At 41.2% G+C, this 23,193-nt stretch overlaps 2 protein-coding genes across 5 annotated transcripts in view; one reads left to right on the top strand and one right to left on the bottom strand.

The window, feature by feature from the left end:
- LOC5580078 overlaps positions 1-23,193 on the bottom strand; it is a 70,496-nt gene that overhangs the window by 29,071 nt on the left and 18,232 nt on the right. Inside the window, exons 4-5 of the mRNA XM_021837375.1 lie at positions 16,589-17,893; positions 5,706-6,537 (exon numbers count right to left, since the gene is read on the bottom strand). Of these exons, the coding sequence (XP_021693067.1) occupies positions 5,706-6,537; positions 16,589-17,893 (2,137 nt within the window). The remainder of the gene's footprint in view (positions 1-5,705; positions 6,538-16,588; positions 17,894-23,193) is intronic.
- On the top strand, positions 7,697-12,548 carry LOC5572205. 4 transcript variants are annotated; one of them, XM_021837380.1, is made up of 3 exons: positions 7,697-8,324; positions 8,387-10,655; positions 10,730-12,548. In XM_021837380.1, the coding sequence occupies exons 2-3, from the start codon at positions 9,929-9,931 to the stop codon at positions 12,517-12,519; spliced, it is 2,517 nt and encodes an 838-aa protein (XP_021693072.1). In that variant the 5' UTR covers positions 7,697-8,324; positions 8,387-9,928; the 3' UTR covers positions 12,520-12,548. The 4 variants fall into 4 exon arrangements, with proteins under 4 accessions (XP_021693072.1, XP_021693070.1, XP_021693071.1 ...); XM_021837378.1 differs by having other exon boundaries at positions 7,697-9,002; positions 9,060-10,655; XM_021837379.1 differs by having other exon boundaries at positions 7,697-9,407; positions 9,463-10,655.

Below are 23,193 nucleotides of genomic sequence, written 5' to 3'. Positions count from 1 at the left end.
AAGCTCGTGATAAGCAGGTCGAAGAATGGGTTGAAAAGTATGCAAACCCTGAATTAACAATCGCTGATCCACCCATCGGATCGTTAAATCTGTACCGTCGGTTAGCCCAGCATGCTGACGTCGATAACTCGACCAATAAATTCGGAAATGTTTCGGATTCGTTAACCCTTTCTTTCCCACGAGGTTTTTCGTAGTTTAAAAATAGAAAATGTGAAATCTGGATAAATCGCCAGAACAAAAGATGCAAAGTTTTACTCGAAAATATTAATGGAACTGAAAAAAATATGTATTTTGATGGATCACCTGTGATCCATTGGGAAGATGACTACAACTAGGGTAACATTCTATTTGAACTGTGTGTTCTGCACACCTCTCGTCAATTCTGGGGGAAAATAAAAAGCTGTGAAGAAGTTTTTGTCTTTTTTTGAGACACAAGCAAACATCGCACTTAGTGCATTTAAATGAACTGAATGATTATTGATATATGCACAGAACGGTACTCAACGGGCCAATGTTCTACTCCGTCATACCATGCTTATAGCTATTGCTGAGTATGTTGGTTTGTTGATCGTCCTCAGCGTCTTACAATTTTCTTTCCAACTTAAAATCATTTTCCAAGACATGATGATAGTTACGTTTTCGAAAAGAAAGGTTAGAACAGAATTGACGAAAATGTCGTTTTATTACCAATAGATCACCAGTGATCCACCTAACTTTCCGCAAAATCAATAGTTTTGTGTAAAGAATATTCTAAAAACTCTACTGAATCTTGGAAATATAATTCAATTGAGTTTGTTTTTATTTTTGTTTGGTGAAAATCATGTTTATATTTCTAAATATAGAAGTTTGAAATACAACTTTATTTAAATTTGAAAAAAAAAATGCGGTTATTGTGCTATAACTAAAAATCCAAGTGATTATTATTGATGAAACTTTGTGCATTATTTCATGAAACATATGTGAACATGTGGTGAAAAAATGGATATGATCTAACTTGTACAGTTTATATACGACATACGCAAAGTGGTGGATAACCTGTGCTACCATGGGAAGGAAAGGGTTAAGTCGGTACGATTTTATTTGCTATCGCCAGAGGCGGTGCCGAGTGTGATACAGACTCTTCGAACGTTATATGGTCGTCCGAAGGTTATCATCAAAAAGTTGATCGAAAATGTGCGCGAAACACCCGCGTCAAAGCCAGAGAGATTGGATTCGCTGATCGATTTTGGAATGTCGATTAGAAATCTGGCTCAGCATCTCATAGCAGCGGGGCAACAAGCACACCTGTCGAACCCAGCGCTTCCACAAGAAATGGTGGAAAAATTGCCGGCCAACGTGAAGCTGCAATGGGCCCAGCATCTGATATTCGAACCTGAAGCGAGTTTGAGAACCTTCAGTGACTTCATGGGGACAGTTGTCGAGTCGGTCAGCAAGGTGGTGATCTACACGGGGGTTCAACAAGCTAGGAACGTAGAGCCCCGAAATAAAGATAAAAGCTTCGTCAACGCCCATGCCGAGGGCAACAATAGCAGCACTCCTCAGTGCAAGAAAAGTGGGAAGGCGAAAAGCCATTCCTATTTTGCGAAAGCGTCGGGCACCGTCTGAAAAGCTGCACAAAATTCCAGCAACTTTCGGTCGACGACCGGTGGAAAAATGTTCAACGATTGAAACTGTGTCGCAGCTGCCTTAATCCTCACGGTCGCCGCCCTTGTAGAGTGTCCAGCCGATGTGGAATCAATGGATGTGATTTCCGTCACCATCAACTGTTACATGGAAAACCTGACACATTGATCGAGTCAGCTGGGTCGTCAGCAGAGAACCATGTTCATCACCATTGTGGCCAATCCGTTCTCTTCCGAATCGTTCCCGTGACACTGCACGGGAAATCCAAGTCAGTAAATGCGTTCGCTTTCTTAGACGAGGGATCCTCGTCGACGTTGGTGGAACAAAGCGTGATTCAAGAGCTGGGAGTAGAAGGACCAACACTGCCCTTCTACGCCTACTTGTCCCATGTTCTATGAAAACCTTATGGACCGTGGGACAAATATGCGTAGAACGGCAGAACAGTACCGCTGTGCCTCAGGTGGACCGCTAACATGACGAGAAGCGAGGACGAGTCCCAGATTGTGTCGCTGGAAGTTTCCGAAGTAGGAGGAAAGAAGAAGTTCCAGTTGATGCACGCACGCACCGTCGGGAATCTTAACTTGCCGACGCAAACAATACGATTCGCTGAGCTGCAAGCGGACCACCCCCACCTGAATTGACCTGGATTGCCTATTCGTAGCTACGAGGCCGCTACACTGAAGATATTAGTCGGCTTACGAAACCTACAGCTGGCCGTCCCGCAAAATATAAAGGAAGGAAACAGTGGCGTCATAGCGACAAAGACTCGCTTAGGATGGTGCGTCTACGGAAGTTTTGATAAGGTAGAGAAAACGGAACAATACAGCTACCACGTGTGCGAGTGTGAATCCGAGGAGAAATTAGATCGCCATATTAAAAATTTCTTCAACACCGAAGGTTGTCCGACAAATTACCCGGAAAAACTAGACTCCAAGGAAGAATCGAAAGCACGGCGAATCATGGAGGAAACGACTATTAGAGTGGGTGACCGATTTGCGACGGGACTTCTCTGGAGATCCGACCTTATAGAGTTGTCGGACAGTTACTCCATGGCCCTTCGCCGCTTGGAATGCCTTGAGAGACGAATGTCTCGCGATCCCCTTTTAAAGGAAAACATTCATCGGCAAATTAGCGAGTACCAGGAGAAGAAGTATGCTCACCGAGCGACTGCAGATGAGCTTGTGAATGCTGACCCCAGACGGACCTGGTATCTTCCGCTAGGCGCTGTGTGCAACCCTAAGAAACCAGGGAAAGTACGCTTAATTTGGCATGCAGCAGCAAAAGTCGACGGGATATCCCTAAATTCCGTGCTACTCCCTGGTCCAGACCTCCTGACATCGCTCCCTTCCGTGCAGTTCCGCTTCCGACAGTATCCAGTGGCAGTAAGTGGTGACATCAAGGAAATGTTTCACAAGGTACAAGTCATTGAGCGTGATCGACCGGCACAAAGCTTCTTGTTCCGTGAAAATCCCGGCGATGAACCCAACGTGTTCATGATGGACGTCCTCACATTCGGAGCCACTAGCTCCCCCTCATCCGATCAGTTCATCAAGAACCGCAACGCGCAGGAGTTCTCCGAGCGATACCCACGTGCGTCGGAGACGATTGAAGCGATTGTGAATTCACGACCGCTAACGTATCTACCTACCACTGAACTCAGCGGAGCAAGAGGCTCTAACGCCGAATCACTTCCTCCTTGGAAGTTCAACAGGGGTGAAGCAACCTGCGGTGATGCTCGAAGATTCTGAGGCAGCGCTTCGACTTTCTCTGAACCTGATTCGACGGCATATTGACCACTTCTGGAAGCGTTGGACCCTAGAGTACCTCCCAACCTTAACGAAACGGGTCAAATGGCTGCATGATACAAAGCCGATGCGGCCTGGAGATTTGGTCATCGTGATCGACGAGACTAGAAGGAACGGCTGGGTACGAGGGCGTGTCCTAGACGTGACTGCTGGCAAAGACGGAAGGGTTCGCCAAGCGTTAGTACAAACTTCAGGTGGACTGTTTTGACGACCAGTATCCAAACTGGCGGTACTAGATCTGGTAGAAAAGGTGAAGGATCCTACCGGCCCTCACGAGGAGGGGGATGTTAATGCAACCGTCGTACCGGCAACCCGGCACGCAACGCTTTCGCCTTAGATAAGAGATTCGATAGTGTGATAGTGGTAATGGTCTCAACACAACCCAACCTTTGAACTAGGTAGTACGTTAAATATGTAGATGTGATCAAAACAATTACGAAGCAATTTGTTAGTCGATCGGAATTGAAGTTTATAATATTTGCCAAAAGGACTTTCTAAACCAACACATCTTTGCAATTCAGTAAGTAAATTCAGGTATTTATCCGCTATTAGATTATAATCAATTGAATTTTCGTAACAAACTCTTGATCTAAGTGTCTTATGCATCATCGCCCGACTCTAGTGAATGGTCCATGCAAGAAGCATAAAAGGTAGGTTGGGAGTTGATGATTGCTCAAGGTAAACTATATCACTATAATTAACCCAGCAGAATTATATGGAAAAGGCTAGTTCATGATCTAAAGGTCATCAGTGGATTCGAATATAAGAAGGCGCACTGTTAATGTAAGCAAATAATGGAAAGCATATTTCGTAGATTTAACATCTTCCTTTTATTATAGCTTGAAGCGACTCCTAAATAAATTAATTCGACTATCAAGACAGTGCGTAGTTTGTTACGTGGACACAATGATAACGGTAAGTTCTGCCGAAATACTGGAAAGCCACATTGGACAGCAGCGAAACGAATACTGCGGTACTTGAAAGGTACGAAGTCGATGAAACTAACGTACTCAAAAGAGTCTGCAGAAGCATTCGTCGGCTACAGTGATGCGGACCGGAGAAACGATCCCGATACTCGTCGTTTGATCACCGGCTACGTTTTCAAGCAAGCAGGTGGTGCGATGTCGTGGAGTTGTCGGAAGCAAGCCACAGTTGCTTTGTCCACAATGACTGTGTCGGCGGCAACTCAAGAGGCCAGGTGGCGCGGACTACGTGAAGAGCTCCAAGGGATATCCGAAGCTGTTCAAATCCGTTGCGAAAACCTCAGAGCTGTGCATTTGGCGAAGCAGGAGGTCAGGAAGGAAATTCAGGTTAAGGTCGGAAAATGCGTATCAAAGGACATAAACACTAGTGAAATTAAATGGAATAGTACTAAATTCGGTTATAGGTATTTCATTAAACAGTTCGAAGATTTATTAGTTTAGTTATTTGACTCCAAATTTTCTTCAGAGATGATTCCGAAGATATACTCAGAATTTAATTAAGTTATGTTTACGGAGTGCCAGAGTAATTACTACAGGAATTCCCTTTTGAAAGGCCTGCAATTTATCTAAGGATAATTACTCCAAAGTTTGTTTCAAAAAATTATCCTGTGGTTCTTACGACTTCGCTTTAAGATTCACGTTCAGAACATCTTCAAGAATTCAATTCAATATGCTATCAGGAATTCTGTAATTGTCGTTTACAACAATGTTTCAACAAGGAATTTCTGAGGATACCTTCAAATACAAATTAACTGAAATTAATTGGATTTACACTGACATATCTGAAAAAGTATCAGCATATTGGCTTTGACGATTGAGTTTCATTACTTTGAAATTGCGAGCAATACGAATGACGGATCTCAGCCTTAAAACTGGCTCACAACAGTATGCCGGATATATCCCTGCATCTACGCCAGTTCATGCGGGAAGCTATGTAAGGTAATTTTTATGACAGAGAGGCTTGCTTTTGGTTAGCGCTATAATGGAAGCGTAGCGAAACGTTTTTCTTGTCTAGTCGTCTCCGGTTCTAGCGTTTGCTAGGAACGAATCGAACGGGTCTGGGATTGAAGCCATGACCTTCTGCTTATGAAGCAGAAACGGTAGCCATTAGACCACCAACCCCGTCAACTTTGTGAAATATTTATACAAATGTCATCAAAATTAAGAGACGAGCTCATGGCTGATCAGCCCAGAAGTGTAAAATAGCTACATAAACTAACTAGCGTTCAAGTTTTGATGGCTTATTCAATTTGATAGTAACGGTAAATAAAGCACCATGACATGAGAAACTCACCAAACAAACACTCTGTCCGAACAGTGTGCAATAGTAGCACACACAGGAACCGTCTCCCTTCTCGCCACCGTTGGCCCCCCGATGGCACGTCTTCTTGTGCTCCTCCTTCGACTGGATGAGATGCTGACCGGCGGCAGCATTGCTGGTACTGGTCGACGGTGTCGCGTTCCCCGCTGCCGCAGCCGTTGCCGTCGGAGATGAGCCTGCCCCAGTTCCGGCTGGCACCGTGCTAGGATGCGTACTGGTAGACTTAGAACTAACCTTACCCGGAGTGGTGGCCGACGGTCCAGAAGCTGTCCCCGTCCCTGTTCCGGGTTTCGGCGTCACGCTGGTAGCTTTAGTTACCATCTTACCCGTCGGTTGCTGCGAGGTTATCCCCGTGGAAGGGTTCCCTTTCGGGACCATCTTGGAGGGCGTATTGGTTGCTTGGTTCAGCATGGCCTTGGCAGGACTAGCGGCCGCACCGATTTTGCTTGCCTGAACGCCCGAACCCGATGATGCCGTCGCCGAAGTTCCGGAAGATGCTGCACTCTTGGATGGAGCGCTGTTCCCGTTTTCGGAGCTTGTATTGCTGCTGCTGCTGCTTCCATTACCGCTACTCTTGGCAGCGCCATTCGTCGATTTACTGCTGTTGCTATTAGTGTTGCTGCTGCTGTTACCGTTGCTGTTGCTAGTGTTGCTATTACTGTTGCTACTGGTACTACTGTTTCCATTGCCGCACTGCTGAGTTGCGTTGCTGTGCTTCTGCTCGTGTATTTGCTCCAAATCTCGCACCATATCCTTTAGCATGCTGTGCTCCTTCTGAAGCGTCTTGAGTTCCGTTTCGAGTATTCTGTTGCAGAGAAAAAAAATAATAGAGCAAACATCAATAGGGTATCCGTACCAAAGGTTTGGAATGTACAGCTTTTAGATCATCCTTTCCTCAATAATCCCAAAAACACTACCCCCAATTCCACATGCTGATAAAATAAGCCAAAATACCATCGACAGACAGGAGTCAATACCAATCACGGGTAGCTATCAAACAAATAGGATAAACAATTCAAGTGACAACCAACAAGAATCAATGGTGATCATGATAAGCAATTTAAGTCCAGAAGGCTTCGGAATGGGGTCCGTAAACCCCCGGCAAGTCCCTGCGCAGGCCCTCACCACAGATGTTCCCAGTTCATGGGTTGAGCCTGTGGCGGCAGCTGGTGCGGGAAGCTTGTATGTATCTCAGGCAAGTAATCCCATATCTTCTTCTCCAAGTTCAATTCCACAGCAATCTCTCGACAATCGACATTTCGCTCTTCATCGAACGATACTAACTTCGCTCCCATCAACCAACCTATCCATTCCGTAGCAGAATCGGAATTATTAAACTTTTCTGGAGGCAACAATCATACTTTTGTGCTACAGTGGAATTTAAGAAGTATATGGCCAGGGCTGGTAGCAAAAAGTGGTACCTAAAAAAGTTATTTTATTGACCAAATTTGAGAAATGAGTGACTAAAAAGTGACTTTCGATTCTCGAAAAAGTGACTCAAAGTGACACAGAAATCAAAGCGTAATAAGTTTAATTTATATTCTATTATACTGTTTTACAGCCTGATTCGACCTGACCGATAAAACGGCGGTGGCTACCAGGTGGAAGGAGCACTTTCAGTAATTGTTGAACGGTGAAAATGGAAATGTAGCGAGAAACAGGATGAACATAGATGATGACGATCAAGCTGTTGACCCACCGACCATAGGAGAGGTTAAAAGGCTATCAGTGAGCTGAAGAACTGTAAGGCTGCTGGGAAGGGCGAGATCCCGGTCGAGCTTCTCAAGCACGGAAGTGAGCAGCTTTACCAGTCGATCCACCGAGTACTTCTGAAGGTATGGGAGGACGAAGAATTGCCCACCGGCTGGTTGGATGGCCTCATACGCTCAATCTACAAGAAAAGGCACATTACAGAGGAATTACCCTGCTGAATTTCACGCAGAGAAAACAGACCTTTTTGTTTCAAAAATAAAAATTATTGAAATATTTTTTAAAAATTACAATTTTTTTTGTTGAATACAAATATTAGATTTTGTTGTCTCAATAAATTTAATTGTTGTTTTTACACCGAACTGATGGGAACACAAGTTGCTTAGATTCAAAAAAAAAATTATTGATTGTTGACATAATCTGTTTTGTTTTCAAAAAAATTTTTTTTTGATTTCAAAAAACCCTAATATTGACACACATACATATTCATTATATGATACTGTGTGTGTGTTTTTACGCTAGTTGTGTACGCACAGCTTGTCAGACGCCATTTCAATGATTATAAACAAAACTCAAAATGGACTCGACAGAAGAAGTACTCGTTTTGGAAGTTGAAGAAGTTAGTGACGCGCTGGTGGATTTATTGCTGAGTTTCGGGCTCTCTGAGGAAATCATAAATCGTTTTCTGGGTAAGAAATTGTTTTGTTTATGTGATGTACGAAGTTTTACCCTTCGTTCGATTTTTTTTCTCTAGAAAATCAGTACACTCTCGAAACCCTGCAAATCCTGGAGCGGAAGGAAATAGAAGAGTTGATACCGCCGCCATTTCTTGCTGAACGGACGAAATGCGTGCATGGTTTGAATGTTTGGAGAGTTGCACAGGTATAAATTAACGGATGTAGTGTTTTAACAACAATTTCAACTGTATCTTTTATGTACCATAGGGATTTCCACCGTTATCAACCGATTGCCTTTCGACTGCATCGCCGGTGGTAAAAAAAACTAGTTCAGAAGCCATCACTCGCGAACGGTGCACTGCAAATTATTTGCTGACCGCATCCACAAAAGGCCGGGCTATCTTGCAGAAATGCCAAAAGCAAAATTTTCTGACAAGAGCTGATAAGAAGGCTATAACTCATCTGGTAGTTGATGATTTCAAGGATCGATTCGGCAAACTAACTCCTGCGGAGCTACAGGACAGAGCATCTGAGCTTGGTAGACTTTTCCCAGGAGAGCCAGAGGTATGATTATCGAATGTTGAGAAACGATTTTCAAATATGTCCGGAAGCAATGAGCGATGAATTGACTTCATAGTTTAAAAATGTCAAACTAATGCTATTTATTTTTTTGTGGTTTTCTAGGACGGATGGTACCAGCCAACATTTACCAAAAATAGCGCTGGTCGGAAAATCAAACTTCGAAAACAAGCTAAAGGGCGACTGTATGACCGAAACATCAACTACAGAGAACCGGTTGAAGCTCAACAAAGTGATTTGCAACAACCGTCCACATCCGGCGTGAAATCGTTTATTGTGGAGGAAATAATCTCGAAAGAACAAGGTGAGCTGATACTTGAAATGATAATATGGAAAAGTTATTTATAAATATTTTTTACAGAAGCAGAATACCAACAAACAAAAGCTTGGTTCTTGAACAATCAAGACGAGTGGGAAGAAGTCAAACAGAAGTGGAAGACAACTAGTAAATTGAGAACGTTGGAAGTCTCGAGAAAACCCAACTGGACATGCGCTTCGATTTTGGCAGAGTATCCAACTTTGAGGAATCACCAAGGGTATCAGTTGGTCCAGATTGATTTTTTGCACAAGTTCCCTGCAAAAGAGACTTTACTGTTCAATCGTTGGCCCGAACTGGTTGAAGGTATTCGTCCGATATTCAATGTCGAAGTTACCGACGTGGATGGGAAACATCTCCTTGCTATGCTCGATGATGAGGATGTAAGCCATGGTATGAACACAGAATACTCCTATTGAATTGCTTTTAATAACATTTTTATTTGCAGATACTAAGAATTTTATCGTCGTTTCATTATTGGCACATATTCTGCCAAGTCCACATCTCACTTGTTCTGGTAAACGCCGATGGAAACCATCAATTCTCGAAACACGACAAAGTGTGGTGCTGCACATCAACGATTTATCGGAATTGAATGAAACACTTCGCGTGTTGTTCGATAGAAGTCGTGAGAAAGGAATCCAAACTACTCCATTCATTTTGGTGCACGGAGATCTGAAGAAACCCACCGGCTTTCTAGTGTGGAATAATATCGTTTCATACAAGCTGCCAAACTTTTTGAAGGCTCTTGATATCTGTTTGAAAATTTACAAAGCCTACAATATTGACTTTCCACGTCATTCGTTGGCAGTGTGGGATTTGCTTTCTACGTTCCTATTCGATTTTGATCCCGTCAGCGATAAAGCAACTATTTCTGCCCTCTGTGCAGCTATACGACAGACAGAATCGTCACAATGATAACGTGTATAGTTAAACGATGCTTGTGGACAACTAACTCCATCGATCGATTGTATGACCATTTAAGAAGACACCACCAGCATGTCACTTCGTACTCGTGTAATTATGAAAGTTGTACCCGCTGCTACAATGTCCGAGCATCGTTTTTCAGACATTTTAAAAAGCACTTCAACAATGAACTCGATCATAGAAACACGAACTTTGATGCGGTTCCTCAGAATAACGAATACTTTACAATGAAATCCGAAGCACAAACACCGCAACCAAACGACCTTCAACCTGAAAAAGACGAGCATAAGGATTCCTACAATAATATCGAAACACCTGCCACCGACGCTGAAAATTCCAATATCATTGATATTACAGCACTAGAAAATCAAATGCGTAATCTGAGTATCGGTTTCAATTTGAAATGGTTGGATGTCAATGTGTTACCGAGAAAAGTTGTTTTTGAAATACAACATGACGTGCAACAAAAAATTCTCAAGCCTTTAGAAGATGTTGTCAATACTATGCAAACCGTTGGCCTACTTTCTATGGAGGCTCAAACTATTTTCAAAAAAATGTTTGCGATGTTTGACGGAACAGAAACTGAGTATAAGTTTATTGAATGTTTAAAATCCGCCGACTTATATGTAGTCCCAAGAGAATTTGTGATAAGCAATGAACTACGCCCTGGTGTCATTCACAACGAACAAGGAATGGATAACGATCCGATTACAGGTAAATATAAAAATACGAAAAATATATAAATATTTACTTACATTATAATACGGTAATTGATGTATATATTTCAGGAATCCTAATGCCAATAAAATTTCAATTAAGGAAGTATTTGGAATCACCGTTAGTTTTTGATACAATTCTGGACAATCTTACACCATCACAAGATGGTTATATTCGCAGCCTCGTGGACGGAACAATATGGCAACAAAGAAGAGCCAAAATAGACTGCAACATTGTTATTCCGTTAAACTTCTTTTTCGATGATTTCACCACTAAGGACACGGTTTCACCTCATGCATCCCGCACATCCATATTAGGAATATATTACTATATTCCATGTCTTCCAGGATATATTCTTGCAAAATTAGCCAACATATTAGTTGCCGGATATATGTTATCGGAAGATAGGAAGGAATACGAGAATGAAGATTTGTTCAGCAATTTAGTGCACACCTTGATAGATTTAGAAGTGAATGGTCTAACAATATCATACAATGGTACAGATGTAACAGTTCATTTTATGTTAGGATTTATAACTGGCGATAATCTGGGTGTTGCAGGAATTTTGGATTTAGTTGAATCGGCACGAGCCAATTTTTATTGCAGAATGTGCAAACGTAACCGCGAACAAAGAGAAAAAGATGCTACGGAATATGAACAAACATTCAGGACCATTGACGGTTACGAAAATGATTTACTACTTAATGATGTTTCTAACACTGGTGTTCATAAGAACAGTGTATTCAATCAAATCCCATCATATCATGTTGTTTTAAATGTCTATTTTGATCTCATGCACGATCTATGGGAAGGAGTGTGCATGTATGGCCTTTCGCATTGTTTGAATTACTTCATCAAAGTTAAAAAAATGTTTAGTCTTAACGAACTCAATTGTAGGAAAAACGTATTTGTTTTTGGGAGCACAAATTCATCTAACATACCAAACGATATTAAAGATACTAACATAATTAAGAGTAAAATCAAAATGACTGCCAGCGAAATCAAAACTTTAATAACATTTTTTCCACTGATAATTGGAATGTTGATTCCAGAGGATGATCCAGTTTGGTCATATTTCTGTAATCTTTTAAAACTATGTCATATTCTAATGTTACGCGAAATACATCCAAAATTGTTAGATACATTGAAATCATTAGTCGAAACCCATCACACGCAATATCAACAACTATTCAACGACACGTTAAAACCCAAACATCATAATATAATCCATTATGCATCTTTTATTCTCCGTTCGGGTACACCACGACATCAGTGGGCAATGCGAGGGGAAGGCAAACACCGAGATGCCAAACAGTACAGCAGGGTCAATAACAACAATACAAATCTATGTAAATCTTTAAGTATAAAAGCCGGGTATAAGTTTGCTCAGAACGTTTACAACAGCAGTTTTGTTACTCCTCAAATAGATCTCAGCAATTCCAAAATTCTCGATTATCCATCAGATATTACTTTTAATTCATTTGTAGCTGAAAAAATACGTCTTTTAAATAATTCAGTACATTTCATAGATAGTTTTATAAAACAAGGATCCACATTCAGTCATGGTACAATTTTTTATGTAACCTACTGTAATATCATTAATATTTTTGAACTGGATTGCATACTGAAAGACAAAAGCAACAATTTAATTCTAGTCTGTAGTAGCATCATGTGTCGTAGATTTGACGAGCATTTGCAATCTTATGAGGTTTATAAAACACAAGTACCCAAATTGATCTCAAATATTGGTTGTTACGAAACACACACCATCAACATACATAGCGTAAATGATAAATTATATTTCAGATTTTGTAATTTTAATGTAACGGATAAGGTTATTGAATCATTATTTGTAAATTAAATGTAAATAAAATCAAAATGGAGAGAAAATTGTCTTTTTATTTAGAATTATTTGAAATAAAATAGAAAATAATGAAAATATAAAAGCAATCTAAATAAAAAATAAAAAAATTGGATTAAAAATTATATATTTAAAAACAAAAATTAGTTTTTTTGTTTTAAAAAATACTTTTTTTGATTCAAAAAATATAAATTTTAAAAACAACACAGATATTTTTCGGTTCAACATAAGGTTTTGTATTATCAAATACATTTATTATTAATCCAAAAAAATTTTGTTTTGGTTTGTGTTCACGACTGATTCTAGAAACAAAAAAATATTTTTTTAAAACAACAAAGTTTTGTTGTTGAATTCAAAAAAAAATATTATTAGCCGAGAAATGATGATTTTTTTTGTTGATTTCAATACAGAATATTATTGATTTTAAAATTCCTTTCTCTGCGTGTTGGCTTACAAAATTCTGTCGCGCATCCTGTTTAACAGACTGAGACCGCTCGAGGAGTCCTTCGTCGGCGAATACCAAGTTGGTTTTCGCCGACGAAGGACTCCTCGAGCGGTCTCAGTCTGTTAAACAGGATGCGCGACAGAATTTTGTACGCCAAATTCAGCAGGGTAATTCCTCTGTAATGTGCCCTTTCTTGTAGATTGGGCCTATGAGGCCATCCAAGATGTTTAGCTTGGGAATGATCCTAGACAAATTTCGGGAGTATAACTTGCAGACTCACCATCTGTTTATTGATTTCAAGGCGGCGTACGACTCAGTGAAAAGAAATGAGCTTTGGCAGATAATGTCTAAACATTTTCCGGCGAAACTAATTAGGCTGATACGTGCTACGCTGCATGGTTCGAAAACAAGTGTTCGGATCGCAGACGAGGTGTCAACCTCATTCGTGACGTTAGACGGATTGAAGCAGGGAGACGCACTTTCGTATTTACTGTTCAACATTGCACTCGAGGGTGCTATTAGGAGATCTGGCGTGCAGAGAAATGGCACTACTATCACAAGGTCGCACATGCTCCTTGGCTTTGCGGACGATATAGACCTAATTGGAATCGATCCCAGGTCAGTGGAAGAGGCCTTCGTGCCTCTGAAGAGGGAGACAGCGAGGATAGACCTGACCATTAATTCTACCAAAACGAAGTACATGGTTACAGGTAAAGATAGAGTCAGGCCTGGTGGTGTAGAGGCTGAGGTAGTGTTTGATGGGGATGTGTTTGAATTTGTTTACCTTGGAACACTTGTGACATGTGACACAACGTTTCCCGCGAAGTGAAAAGACGTGTTGCGGCTGCGAATAGGGCCTTTTACGGATTACGTAAACAGCTAAGGTCCCGCAGCTTGCAAACGGAAACAAAATTCGCCCTGTATAAAACACTGATTCTTCCGGTGGCTATCTACGGACACAAAGCGTGGACGTTGAAAATCAGACCGGAAAGCTCTCGGTGTTTTCGAGCGTAAAGTGCTGCGGACAATACTCGGTGGGAAACTCGAAAATGGTGTGTGGCGCAGATGCATGAATCACGAGTTGTATCAAGTGTACAAAGATGTAAATATTATCAAGCGTGTAAGATACGGCAGACTTCAGTGGGCTGATCACTTAGTGCGAATGTCGAAAGAAAGAATTGCGAAAATAATATTCAGCAGGGAACCAGGTAGAACTCGGCGGCTTCGGAGAAGACCACGAAGACGCTGGCTGTCCACTGCGGAAGAGGACCTGGCGACCCTAAACGTTCGGGGCAACTGGAGAAGTTTCGCCCAAGACCGACGAAGATGGAGCTCTACAATACGCACGGCAATGGCGTAACGCTACGCTTTTAGCCATCAAGGTATCAAGGTAGGTAGCTAAAAATTGTGATGTGGTGGAACATTTCTAAGAACGGCATCAGATCCAGCGACCCAAAATCTACTAGAGATACATAATTTGATCCTTGAGACACGCAAAACTGTCTTTTTTGTTACGCTGTGTTATCCTTTGGTAACGGACATCGTCTTCATGTACCTCGCCCTGCCGATACATTTTTAAAATGTTGCCAGAGAAAGCAAACTTGTATGACCGAACGAAAGTTTAGCCATTTCGATATCAGATCGTTCTGCATCAACGGCCAATCATTTGGGATTCGTTGATACTAATACCAGTGTCACTCGGAGCCAAACCATCGAACACAACACGACGTCGAGTAGTTGTGTTACTTGGTTTCAGAACATAACGATGCGGCAGATAATACGCCGGTTGCAAATCATCGCCTTCATTCTCATCGTCCTGTGTCATATATCAAAGCGATCAGGAAATTAACGTATTGCATTTTGACTTCTGGAGCCTTATCAAGCCGCCTCTCCAGACCGAAAAACCGCTTCTCCGCCATAGTCTTCGAATCGCCGAGCTGATCAGCACCGAGGAGCATGTCTACACGGACGGAAATGCTGAAGTTCGAATCTGCGAGCTGAATATCGTTCGGAATCGTAAAGCTCACTCGACCGGGGTAACTCGACCGGGGTAAATGTCCTGTTATTCGGGGTACGACAAAAAAGTCGAGGCACGCCGTGAAATCGCTGATACGAGATTTCTCGCAAAACATTACTAAAGAACCTATGTACAAATGAGAGATTCTCTCCTCTCTCGTTCTCTTTCGATTATAACAGTGGAATACTAAAGATTTTGGGAACTTTTTCACTATAGATCGAAAGTCAATTTCCTTGCCTAGCATTTCATACAAAAAACGCAACAGAAGAGGTTAATATGACTCAGTTATTAATGAAAGAGAAAGTAAACAAAGAGAGCCTCTCAATTTTAGATAGGTCCTTTAGTAATGTTCCGCGAGATTTGATCTTCGTATGAATCTTCAATCGAATCGTTGTGTTGATATCGTTCAGCCCACAGATTGGCCGATTCTTTTTTCACAGACAGCAAAGTTGCGAAATGTACCGAAATGAAATTCGAATGGGAATTCGAATCTAAAAGGACTTTGCATGGATAAACATTCACCTTGCCGTAAACAAGAACTACTGCTGTTGGAAGTAGAACCTGTTTCCCTTCTCCTTCCAGATGAGTACAAAGGGAAGTTTGCACCTCGATATCGTTGGGTTCTGCTGTTTGCTGTGTCGATGGTGCCGGAACATTGTGGACAAATATCCGTCGTAGTGAGTAAGGAGCTCGTACGGGCCTGATTGAAAGGTTTCATTTAACGTATTTGCAGTACTTATAAGGTCATGTATATTTTCTTAAAAATATTCTCCTAGGCTGGCTAAAACCAGTGCTTCTATCGCGAATTCAGTTAGGCAAGATTATATCATGGATCGCTTCACTATTTTCACAACTTTATCCTACTAACCCAATGTACTTTCCATGAAGACTGTGGAGATGCAGAGGAATATTCGGCCTTTAGTAACATCGGTTGTCTAACTAACATTCCTTCCCTTCCCCGATAACCGCATTGGGCGTGGCCGGCGCCGTTATTGACTTTTAAACTATGAGAAAGGTTAGCTAATCCCAAGATCCATTCAATCAATTTGTGTGCAACGTTGATTGTTCTGGTCAATCACGGAGTGCAACTACGAAGCGGTCATCCATGTTCATGCTCATGCTAAAATGCACATTTTTGTCACTATGATTTTTAATCGTATTTTGTTCTGAAAAATAACCCTTAGTTGATCCATTACTGTGACGTGACTGAAATTAACAAACAAGTTTCATTTAGTTCCACTCCACTTTACGATTAATTCAGCAATTGTGCAACTTGGATGGCTAGAAAATTTGTAAAGCACCGTCATTTTGTAAGCAAATTTTGCTTGGACAAAAGATGTTGAAAATTACGTCTACTACTGGACCATTAGCGCAACTACTGAACATGTGTGCTAATAGTGACTCAAAAGATTACATGTACAGAAAAAATATCACTCTTTTTATATTTTTCCTTTGCAGATAAGGCTAAAATCTTTGGAATGGCGCGAAGAGATTACCTATAGGGCATTTCGTTAGGTTGTTACAGATTGTTTTCTACGGTGACCTACAATTGGTACCGCCACCCTAACCCAAATCCCAAAAAAAAAACAATCAAAAAAGATTCTTACTTGTTACTCGCCGCCAGTTTCAGCGCCTCGACCAACGGCTTCTTGATTTCCTTTTCGAAAATCTCCGACTTGGTGACGGTATCGGTGAAGCACTCCTTGCAGTCCTTGCAGATGCCGCCATCGTCACTGCAAAGCTTGACGATCGGTTCAATGACCGCTGCGGCCATTGCTGCCGAACTGGCACTGGTAGCGGTGCCGGTAGCCGTGGCCACCAGAACTCCACCGGCCGTGGTGACCCCTTCCAGCTTGGTCTTTGCCGAAAGATCGTCGCCGTTGATCACCGCCAGCGCTTCCTCTGGCAGTATGGAACTCCAATTGACGCCCAGCAGTTTGGTTTGCATGTCGTTGGCTATGAGTTGCCTGAGCGGAGATGCCGGTGTGCTCCAGTTGAATAACCTAGAGCCGGAAACGCTTTCGAAGCACTTCATGTCGAACTCAATGTCGGTACCCTTCGCCAAGAAGAACTTGGTGAAATACTGATAGATGACATTGCGTTGCGGAAACTGGAAATCTATTAGAAACCACTCGGCGAAAGCGGACGCCATATCACTGAGCAGAGCCGATTCGGAATCGTCCGACTCCCAGAGTAGATCGAGGAAATGCAACGGATGGATCCGATCGGCCACTTCCGTTCGCCAGCGTTTGTTGATGTCATCGCAAAACCTCTGCATAAAGTTCTTGACATCGATGTTCCAATTCTCGGCCATGTTCTTGCGTTCCTCCTCCTTTAGGGGGCGGTACGACTTGATGAGAAACTTCGAAAGGTTCAAGGGATAGAGCATGGCGATGATATTGATCGCAACCCGGCATGCATTGATCTTGCATGGTTCGCTTTGGAAGATGCAAAACCGTTTGGGTTCGAGCGTTGTCCAAGTGTACGCCACTCGATCCGGCAGGTGCTTGAAGATGGCCCACGAGATATGGTAGAGACTAGTATTATCCGCCAATGCATTGCTTGTGGCCACCACCGTTGAGCTTGAGTTGTCCTCGTCCTTCACCGGCGATGAGGAAGCACCCCGTTCGGCTGACTGCTGCTGATCCGCTTCGGACGAGTCTGGTAACGCGATTTCCGTTATGGAACTGGACGACGAGCCGCCGGACTGGGACGAGTTGGTCATTCCGTTCATGTGTTCCCTCTCGAGGGCCTGCAGTTCTTTTAGCGGATTGTTGAAAAACTCCCCAATGTAGTCCAGATAGTCTCGGTCTAGCTTTTTGAAGAACGAACACTTGGCGCAGTACAGTTGCTCCTTGGATTTGCCCAAACAGGTTCCGCCGGCGATTAGACACGTGCAGCAGTTGCATTCACTGAAAAGAGACGAGAGGGAAAATGCTGAATTAGAGATTTTGTAGGGGGAACTACTACAAAAGGCCGAAACCACAAAAAGTCGAGATATACTAAAAGCCAATCAGGTAGTACAGTACATCCAGCGTATGTGGTCGTTCAACATCGACAACATTACCGGCACATAAGTACACCTGTTCTTCACTCAGATATGCATTGTCGCTGGTGAATATGGCTGCGTAATGAAAATTGTTGGTGATTCTAGCAACGAGTCCTCAAGTAACTTCACCGAGGACAACCGGGTATGGAACGTATGAAGGGTGTTACACGTATTCACGCGTGCTTCACAATGATGGACGAAGATGTTCTTTACAGAGGAGACTCGTGTATTGAAATTTCAAAATATTTCCTTCGTAGAACTGGTAGGTTTGAGGTCTTGTTCCGACTTACCCTATTGTAACATGTTCAGAATATTGTGCAAAAATGTTGCTGAACGTTTGTGGTTTCCGATGATAATGTTATATTTATTGACTTGATGTGATTTCGGCCTTTCGCGATTCGACGTTTTGTATGTTTCGGTGGGTGCAGGTCCATTAGGCCAAAGGGTCGTTAGGCCAAAATAGCATTTTATCATTTACTATTTCAAATGGCTAACACATTCATCAGTGTTTTTTCCTTCTTTTAATCAAAGGCTGTTCTTTCTAGATATATTTCACAGCGGATATTGTGGACTTCTAAGTAATGAAAACTATAGTGATCTAACAACTAACAATCCTTTCGACCTGAAAATCTATTCGGCGGCTTCAAGGTAATGCAAATTATCCTATCCTATCCCTGTTAGTTACCTGTCCGACCTTACGGTTCATTAGAACTATCGGCCATGTTCGGCCTAATGACCCTTTCGGCCTAATGGTCTTCGGCCTAATGATATAGAACCAGTTTCGGTCTTATGTGGTAGACCCATCTGAGCTGCTATTTCCAAAATAGTACTGCAAGTTTCCATAGCACTACGCGATCGCATGCCGACTAGAAATCGAACAAAAGGTGGTGTGAAGGGTGTGTTTCCTGGAGTGTTTGAAGAATTTGTCGTACAGTAAAAATCTGGTCCGTTGCCCGCTTAGGTGGCTGACAACGTAAGATGATCAGCTACGAAGTTTCTCCAATCCATCTTATGGATGCGAGGTAATCATAGGTTACTTCATTTCACACTAGACCTCAATACACCTCCTTAATCTACGATGCCTATCATTCTCCGGAACTCGAGATGCTTTAGTTTTGCCAAGAGCTTTTTGGATTTATCCGCTGGTTGTTCTTTCGTGGAAATGTAGCCACTCTCAATTGAAGGGCACCACAAAATGGTAACGGGTAGATACATGTATGGTTCGGGGTTTGAATCCACACACGGATTGCACACACCATACTGGTACCACCTGCTTGCCTCTTGAATTGTTTCTGCTAGCGCCATGAACTGTTATTCACCAACCCAAGAAAAAGATCTTCCGATCTCCATGAAGTTGTTGATTTCCGAATAACGTCGTTGGGAGAGGGGGTGACATTGTTATTGAGAGGATGGTTGCGAAACCATTCACAGCTGAAAGATATTGAAGGAATAGATGCAAACAAGACGAAAAGACTTATTAGATTTTTCACAAGTACCACTCAAAAGAACGATTATACCAAAAAAAATGAAGAACTGTAAGAAATAAAAATGTAAACTCAGCATTAATCGTCAAGTTTACATAAATTTCGTGTATTTTTTTTTCTTTAAATTGTCTTCAAAGTCTCATCTCCTTTGCCATAAAGCCTATTCAGTTTCCCCATAGGTGTAATGAAACAGTGATTGTTTTGAACCTTCGCAAATAGTTAAAATTCGACATCCCACGATCAATACATTTCAAGCAGTTGTTGTCGTTATAGTCCCGGTATTTCAGCGATCCAACTCATTTGTTCTTCCAACTCATTTGTTATGATATAAAAACACTAATAAATATTAAAAATATTAAAAATTAAAAAAAAAACAATTCATTTGATAATTTTTTACGATATTACTGCGCACGAAAAACAGTTGATGGTTTGAATGGTTTGAGAAGTTGTCAAAATCCGTTGCATTGTTATTCAATGCACGGAATCCTCAAGTAGACTTGTTTGATGTTTCATCGATTTAGAAAGAACACATCTTAACGAGGAAAGGTACACACGGCACCGTAAAACGACAAAAATGTAGACTTGTGCTTTCATTCACTATCGTTCTTGCAGACATTTCTCAGAGAATATTTCTAAAACTTGTTTTAGAAATTTCTCGTGACATTGTGACAAATGATTTCTTCTGGTTAGATGAATGGAAAGATAACTTTATTTGAGAGATTTTCCTTTCTCTTTAAAAGTTCATTTAGTGATTATTTCCCATGAAATCTCTCCAAGAATTTTCTTTACAGATTTCTTAAAAAAATATTTTGGGAATTTCAAAATCCAACCAAGATTTTTTTTTAAATACCACTAACAATACCTTAGGGCTCATTCATAAATTTCATAACGCTAAAGGGGGTGGGTGGGTATCCTTCGGTTGTTACAGCTCATACAAAATTTGGAGAACGTTCATAGAAAAAGCGTTACGATGGGGTGGGTGGGTGTCAAAAATGGCCATTTTTGGCATTATGAAATTTGTGAATAAACCATTATGGATTTGAACAGGAATTCCTTTATATATTATTTCTGATATTTTTTCAAGAAAGCCTTTGTCCTCCAATATGTTTTCCAATGATTCTTTCATCGATTTTTCTAGAAGATCCTCAATGTTGGAATATTCAACCTTAAACTACTCCAGATGTCCACAGAATTCCTCAAGATTTGCTGAAAAATTGTCCTTCAGAATTTCTTTAAGATTTTAACTAGAAATTTCTCTTCAGGAATTACTCTAGAGATAACTCCAGTTTTTTTTATAAATCATCCAATAATTCTGAAAGATTTCTCAAGAAAATTAAAAAAAAATTAAGCATTCTTTCAGGAGTCTTCAATGTATTTCTCCAACGAAATGTGGATGAAATTTTCCATAAAGTTGAGAAATTGTTGGAAAAAAATTCACATATTCCTAAAGCAAATCTTAGGGTAACTTATATTAAAACTTGTGTAAGTCCTTAAGTCACCCTTGACGAATAAGGATTTCTAGAATTACTCACTCTTGAGGAAATTTTACAAGATTTTCTTGATTATTGCTAAGATACTTGAAAAAAAGAAAAGAAAATAAATATCCCGCAGGATTTTGTGAAGGAACTCCTGGAAAAACATAGGACGAAATCTCTAAAAAGATGTGTAGGAGTGATCGGTGGATTTCTTGAAAAAAATGCTGTAGTGTTAACTGGTGTGGAATATTATTTGTACTAATGAATATTCCATGGGGATTTTTTGAATATTTCATTGAAAAATGTTCGGGAGAACTCCAGAAATTCTTGGATAAAATGCTGAAGAAATTTCTAGACAAAAATCTAGGGAACTCAATAATGAAACACAAGTAGAATTAAAGGAATTATTTGAAATGTTTCTAATAGATTCACTTGAATAACCCCACGAGGATTTTTTTTAAGTAATTCATTGTAATAATCGGCGTATAAATTCTTTTCGAGCATCTTGAAAAAAAAAACCTTGAACAAATTCTACAACAATTGACCTTTGCGGGTTTTCTTGAAAAAGATCGGTGTAAAACTTTGGACTATCTCTTATTGTAACAACTGGAGAATTTGGTTAAAAAATTAGTGCAAAAATATCTAAAGGAAGTCCTAGGATAGACTTTGGACAATCCTTTGAACAATAGATGAAAAAAATACTGGAGGTAGTCATGTTGAAGTGCTCAAGGATTTCCTGAAGTAAATTCGAGAGAAATTACTTTAAGAATCCTTCGAAGCACTACTATAAGAATTGGTAGAGGAATATCTCTGAGAGAGCCCAGCATTAATTCCTGATATTAGCATTTTACATGAAATCCTTGGAGAAATCACTAGGGTAACGCCTGAAAGCCGTGGCGGTAAACGCGCAGCTATTCAGCATGACAATGCTGAGGGTCGTGGGTTCGAATCCCGCTGGTCGAGGATCTTTTCGCAAAGGAAATTTTCTCGATTCCCAGAGCATAGAGTATTATCGTACCTGCCACACGATATACACATGCAAACATGGTCAATCGTCAAAGAAAGCTCTCAGTTAATAACTGTGGAAGTGCTCATAAGATCACTAATCTGAGAAGCAGGCTTTGTCCCAGTTGGGACATAATGCCAGAAAGAAGAAGAAGAAGAACGCCTGAAAATGTTCTTGAGAAACATGAGAAGAAATTTTGTAGCATTATTATCTGCAAGCAAGATAAGGAAAAAAGAGACTTAGATACCATTTTAGTGAAAACTTCAGAGACCTACTTTTAAACAAGAATAGAGACTTGCATAAAAATAGAGATCAATTCTCTAAAAGAAAACTGCTGCAGGCCCTAGATATGTTAATCCTTTACTGATTAAACATAGAGATATTAAAAATGTCAATCATGTTTTGGTAAATTAATTAAATTTCATACTCGAAAGAGGTTCCTGAACAGCTCTATCGATTTTTTTGCGATTGAAGAGAATTTTCTTGCAAATAATGTTGGCTCTGGGTTTTCACACAAAAGTCCTTTGTCGTGAAAGTAATTACCCCAGTGTCGTTGTCATGGATTGCTGCCAAATTGACTTACCATATTGACCGCATACGCGATATCCGGTCTAGTTGCTTGAGCTGGGTACAAAAGGGAAACAAATGCCTCCTTGAACGGAACGTCATTCATCGTTTTTGTTTCTTCTGGATTACTAAGGCTCATGGTTTTATAAAGCTTCAAACTTGAATCCGCAGGGGTCGTCACGGGATTACAATTTACCTGTTCTTCTTCTTCTTTTTGGCATTACGTCCTCACTGGGACAGAGCCTGCTACTCAGCTCAGTTATTAACTGAAAGCTTTCTTTGCAGAAGGTTGGTAAATGGCTGGGCATGGCGTACCATTGGTACCTCGCGTACCTGAAGGAATAAAATAGACCCCTTTGTGCGGTCCTTAGCCTCTTGCCCAGCAACTCCTATCCCTACCTCCTCGCGGTACTGGCCGGGGTACGAGTAACCTTAGGGAAGATCGGGTAACCAACCCCCGGTGGGAACTTTGGTCGTATGCTGACAGGGAAGGGGGGGTTTGCTTTTGCTTTTGCTTCTGCAAACCTTGAACGTCTGTACTCCATGTTAGGAGCGGCTCACAACAGCGTCTGTTCCCCATGTCAGGGGCGGCTGATCATCGTCCGAGTGCCAGAGAAGGACTCTAAGCTAA

The sequence above is a fragment of the Aedes aegypti genome, chromosome 1 (genome assembly GCF_002204515.2).
Source record: "Aedes aegypti strain LVP_AGWG chromosome 1, AaegL5.0 Primary Assembly, whole genome shotgun sequence".
Classification (NCBI taxonomy): domain Eukaryota; kingdom Metazoa; phylum Arthropoda; class Insecta; order Diptera; family Culicidae; genus Aedes; species Aedes aegypti.
Note: the sequence above shows the minus strand (reverse complement) of the source record. Positions and strands in the feature narration are given on the sequence as shown.

Bases quoted from the DNA above. Each gene is read 5' to 3' on its own strand.
- LOC5572205 (XM_021837380.1), top strand. From the start codon at position 9,929: ATGATAACGTGTATAGTTAAACGATGCTTGTGGACAACTAACTCCATC. The intron at 10,656-10,729 runs GTAAATATAAAA...TATATATTTCAG, and splicing joins GGATAACGATCCGATTACAG to GAATCCTAATGCCAATAAAA.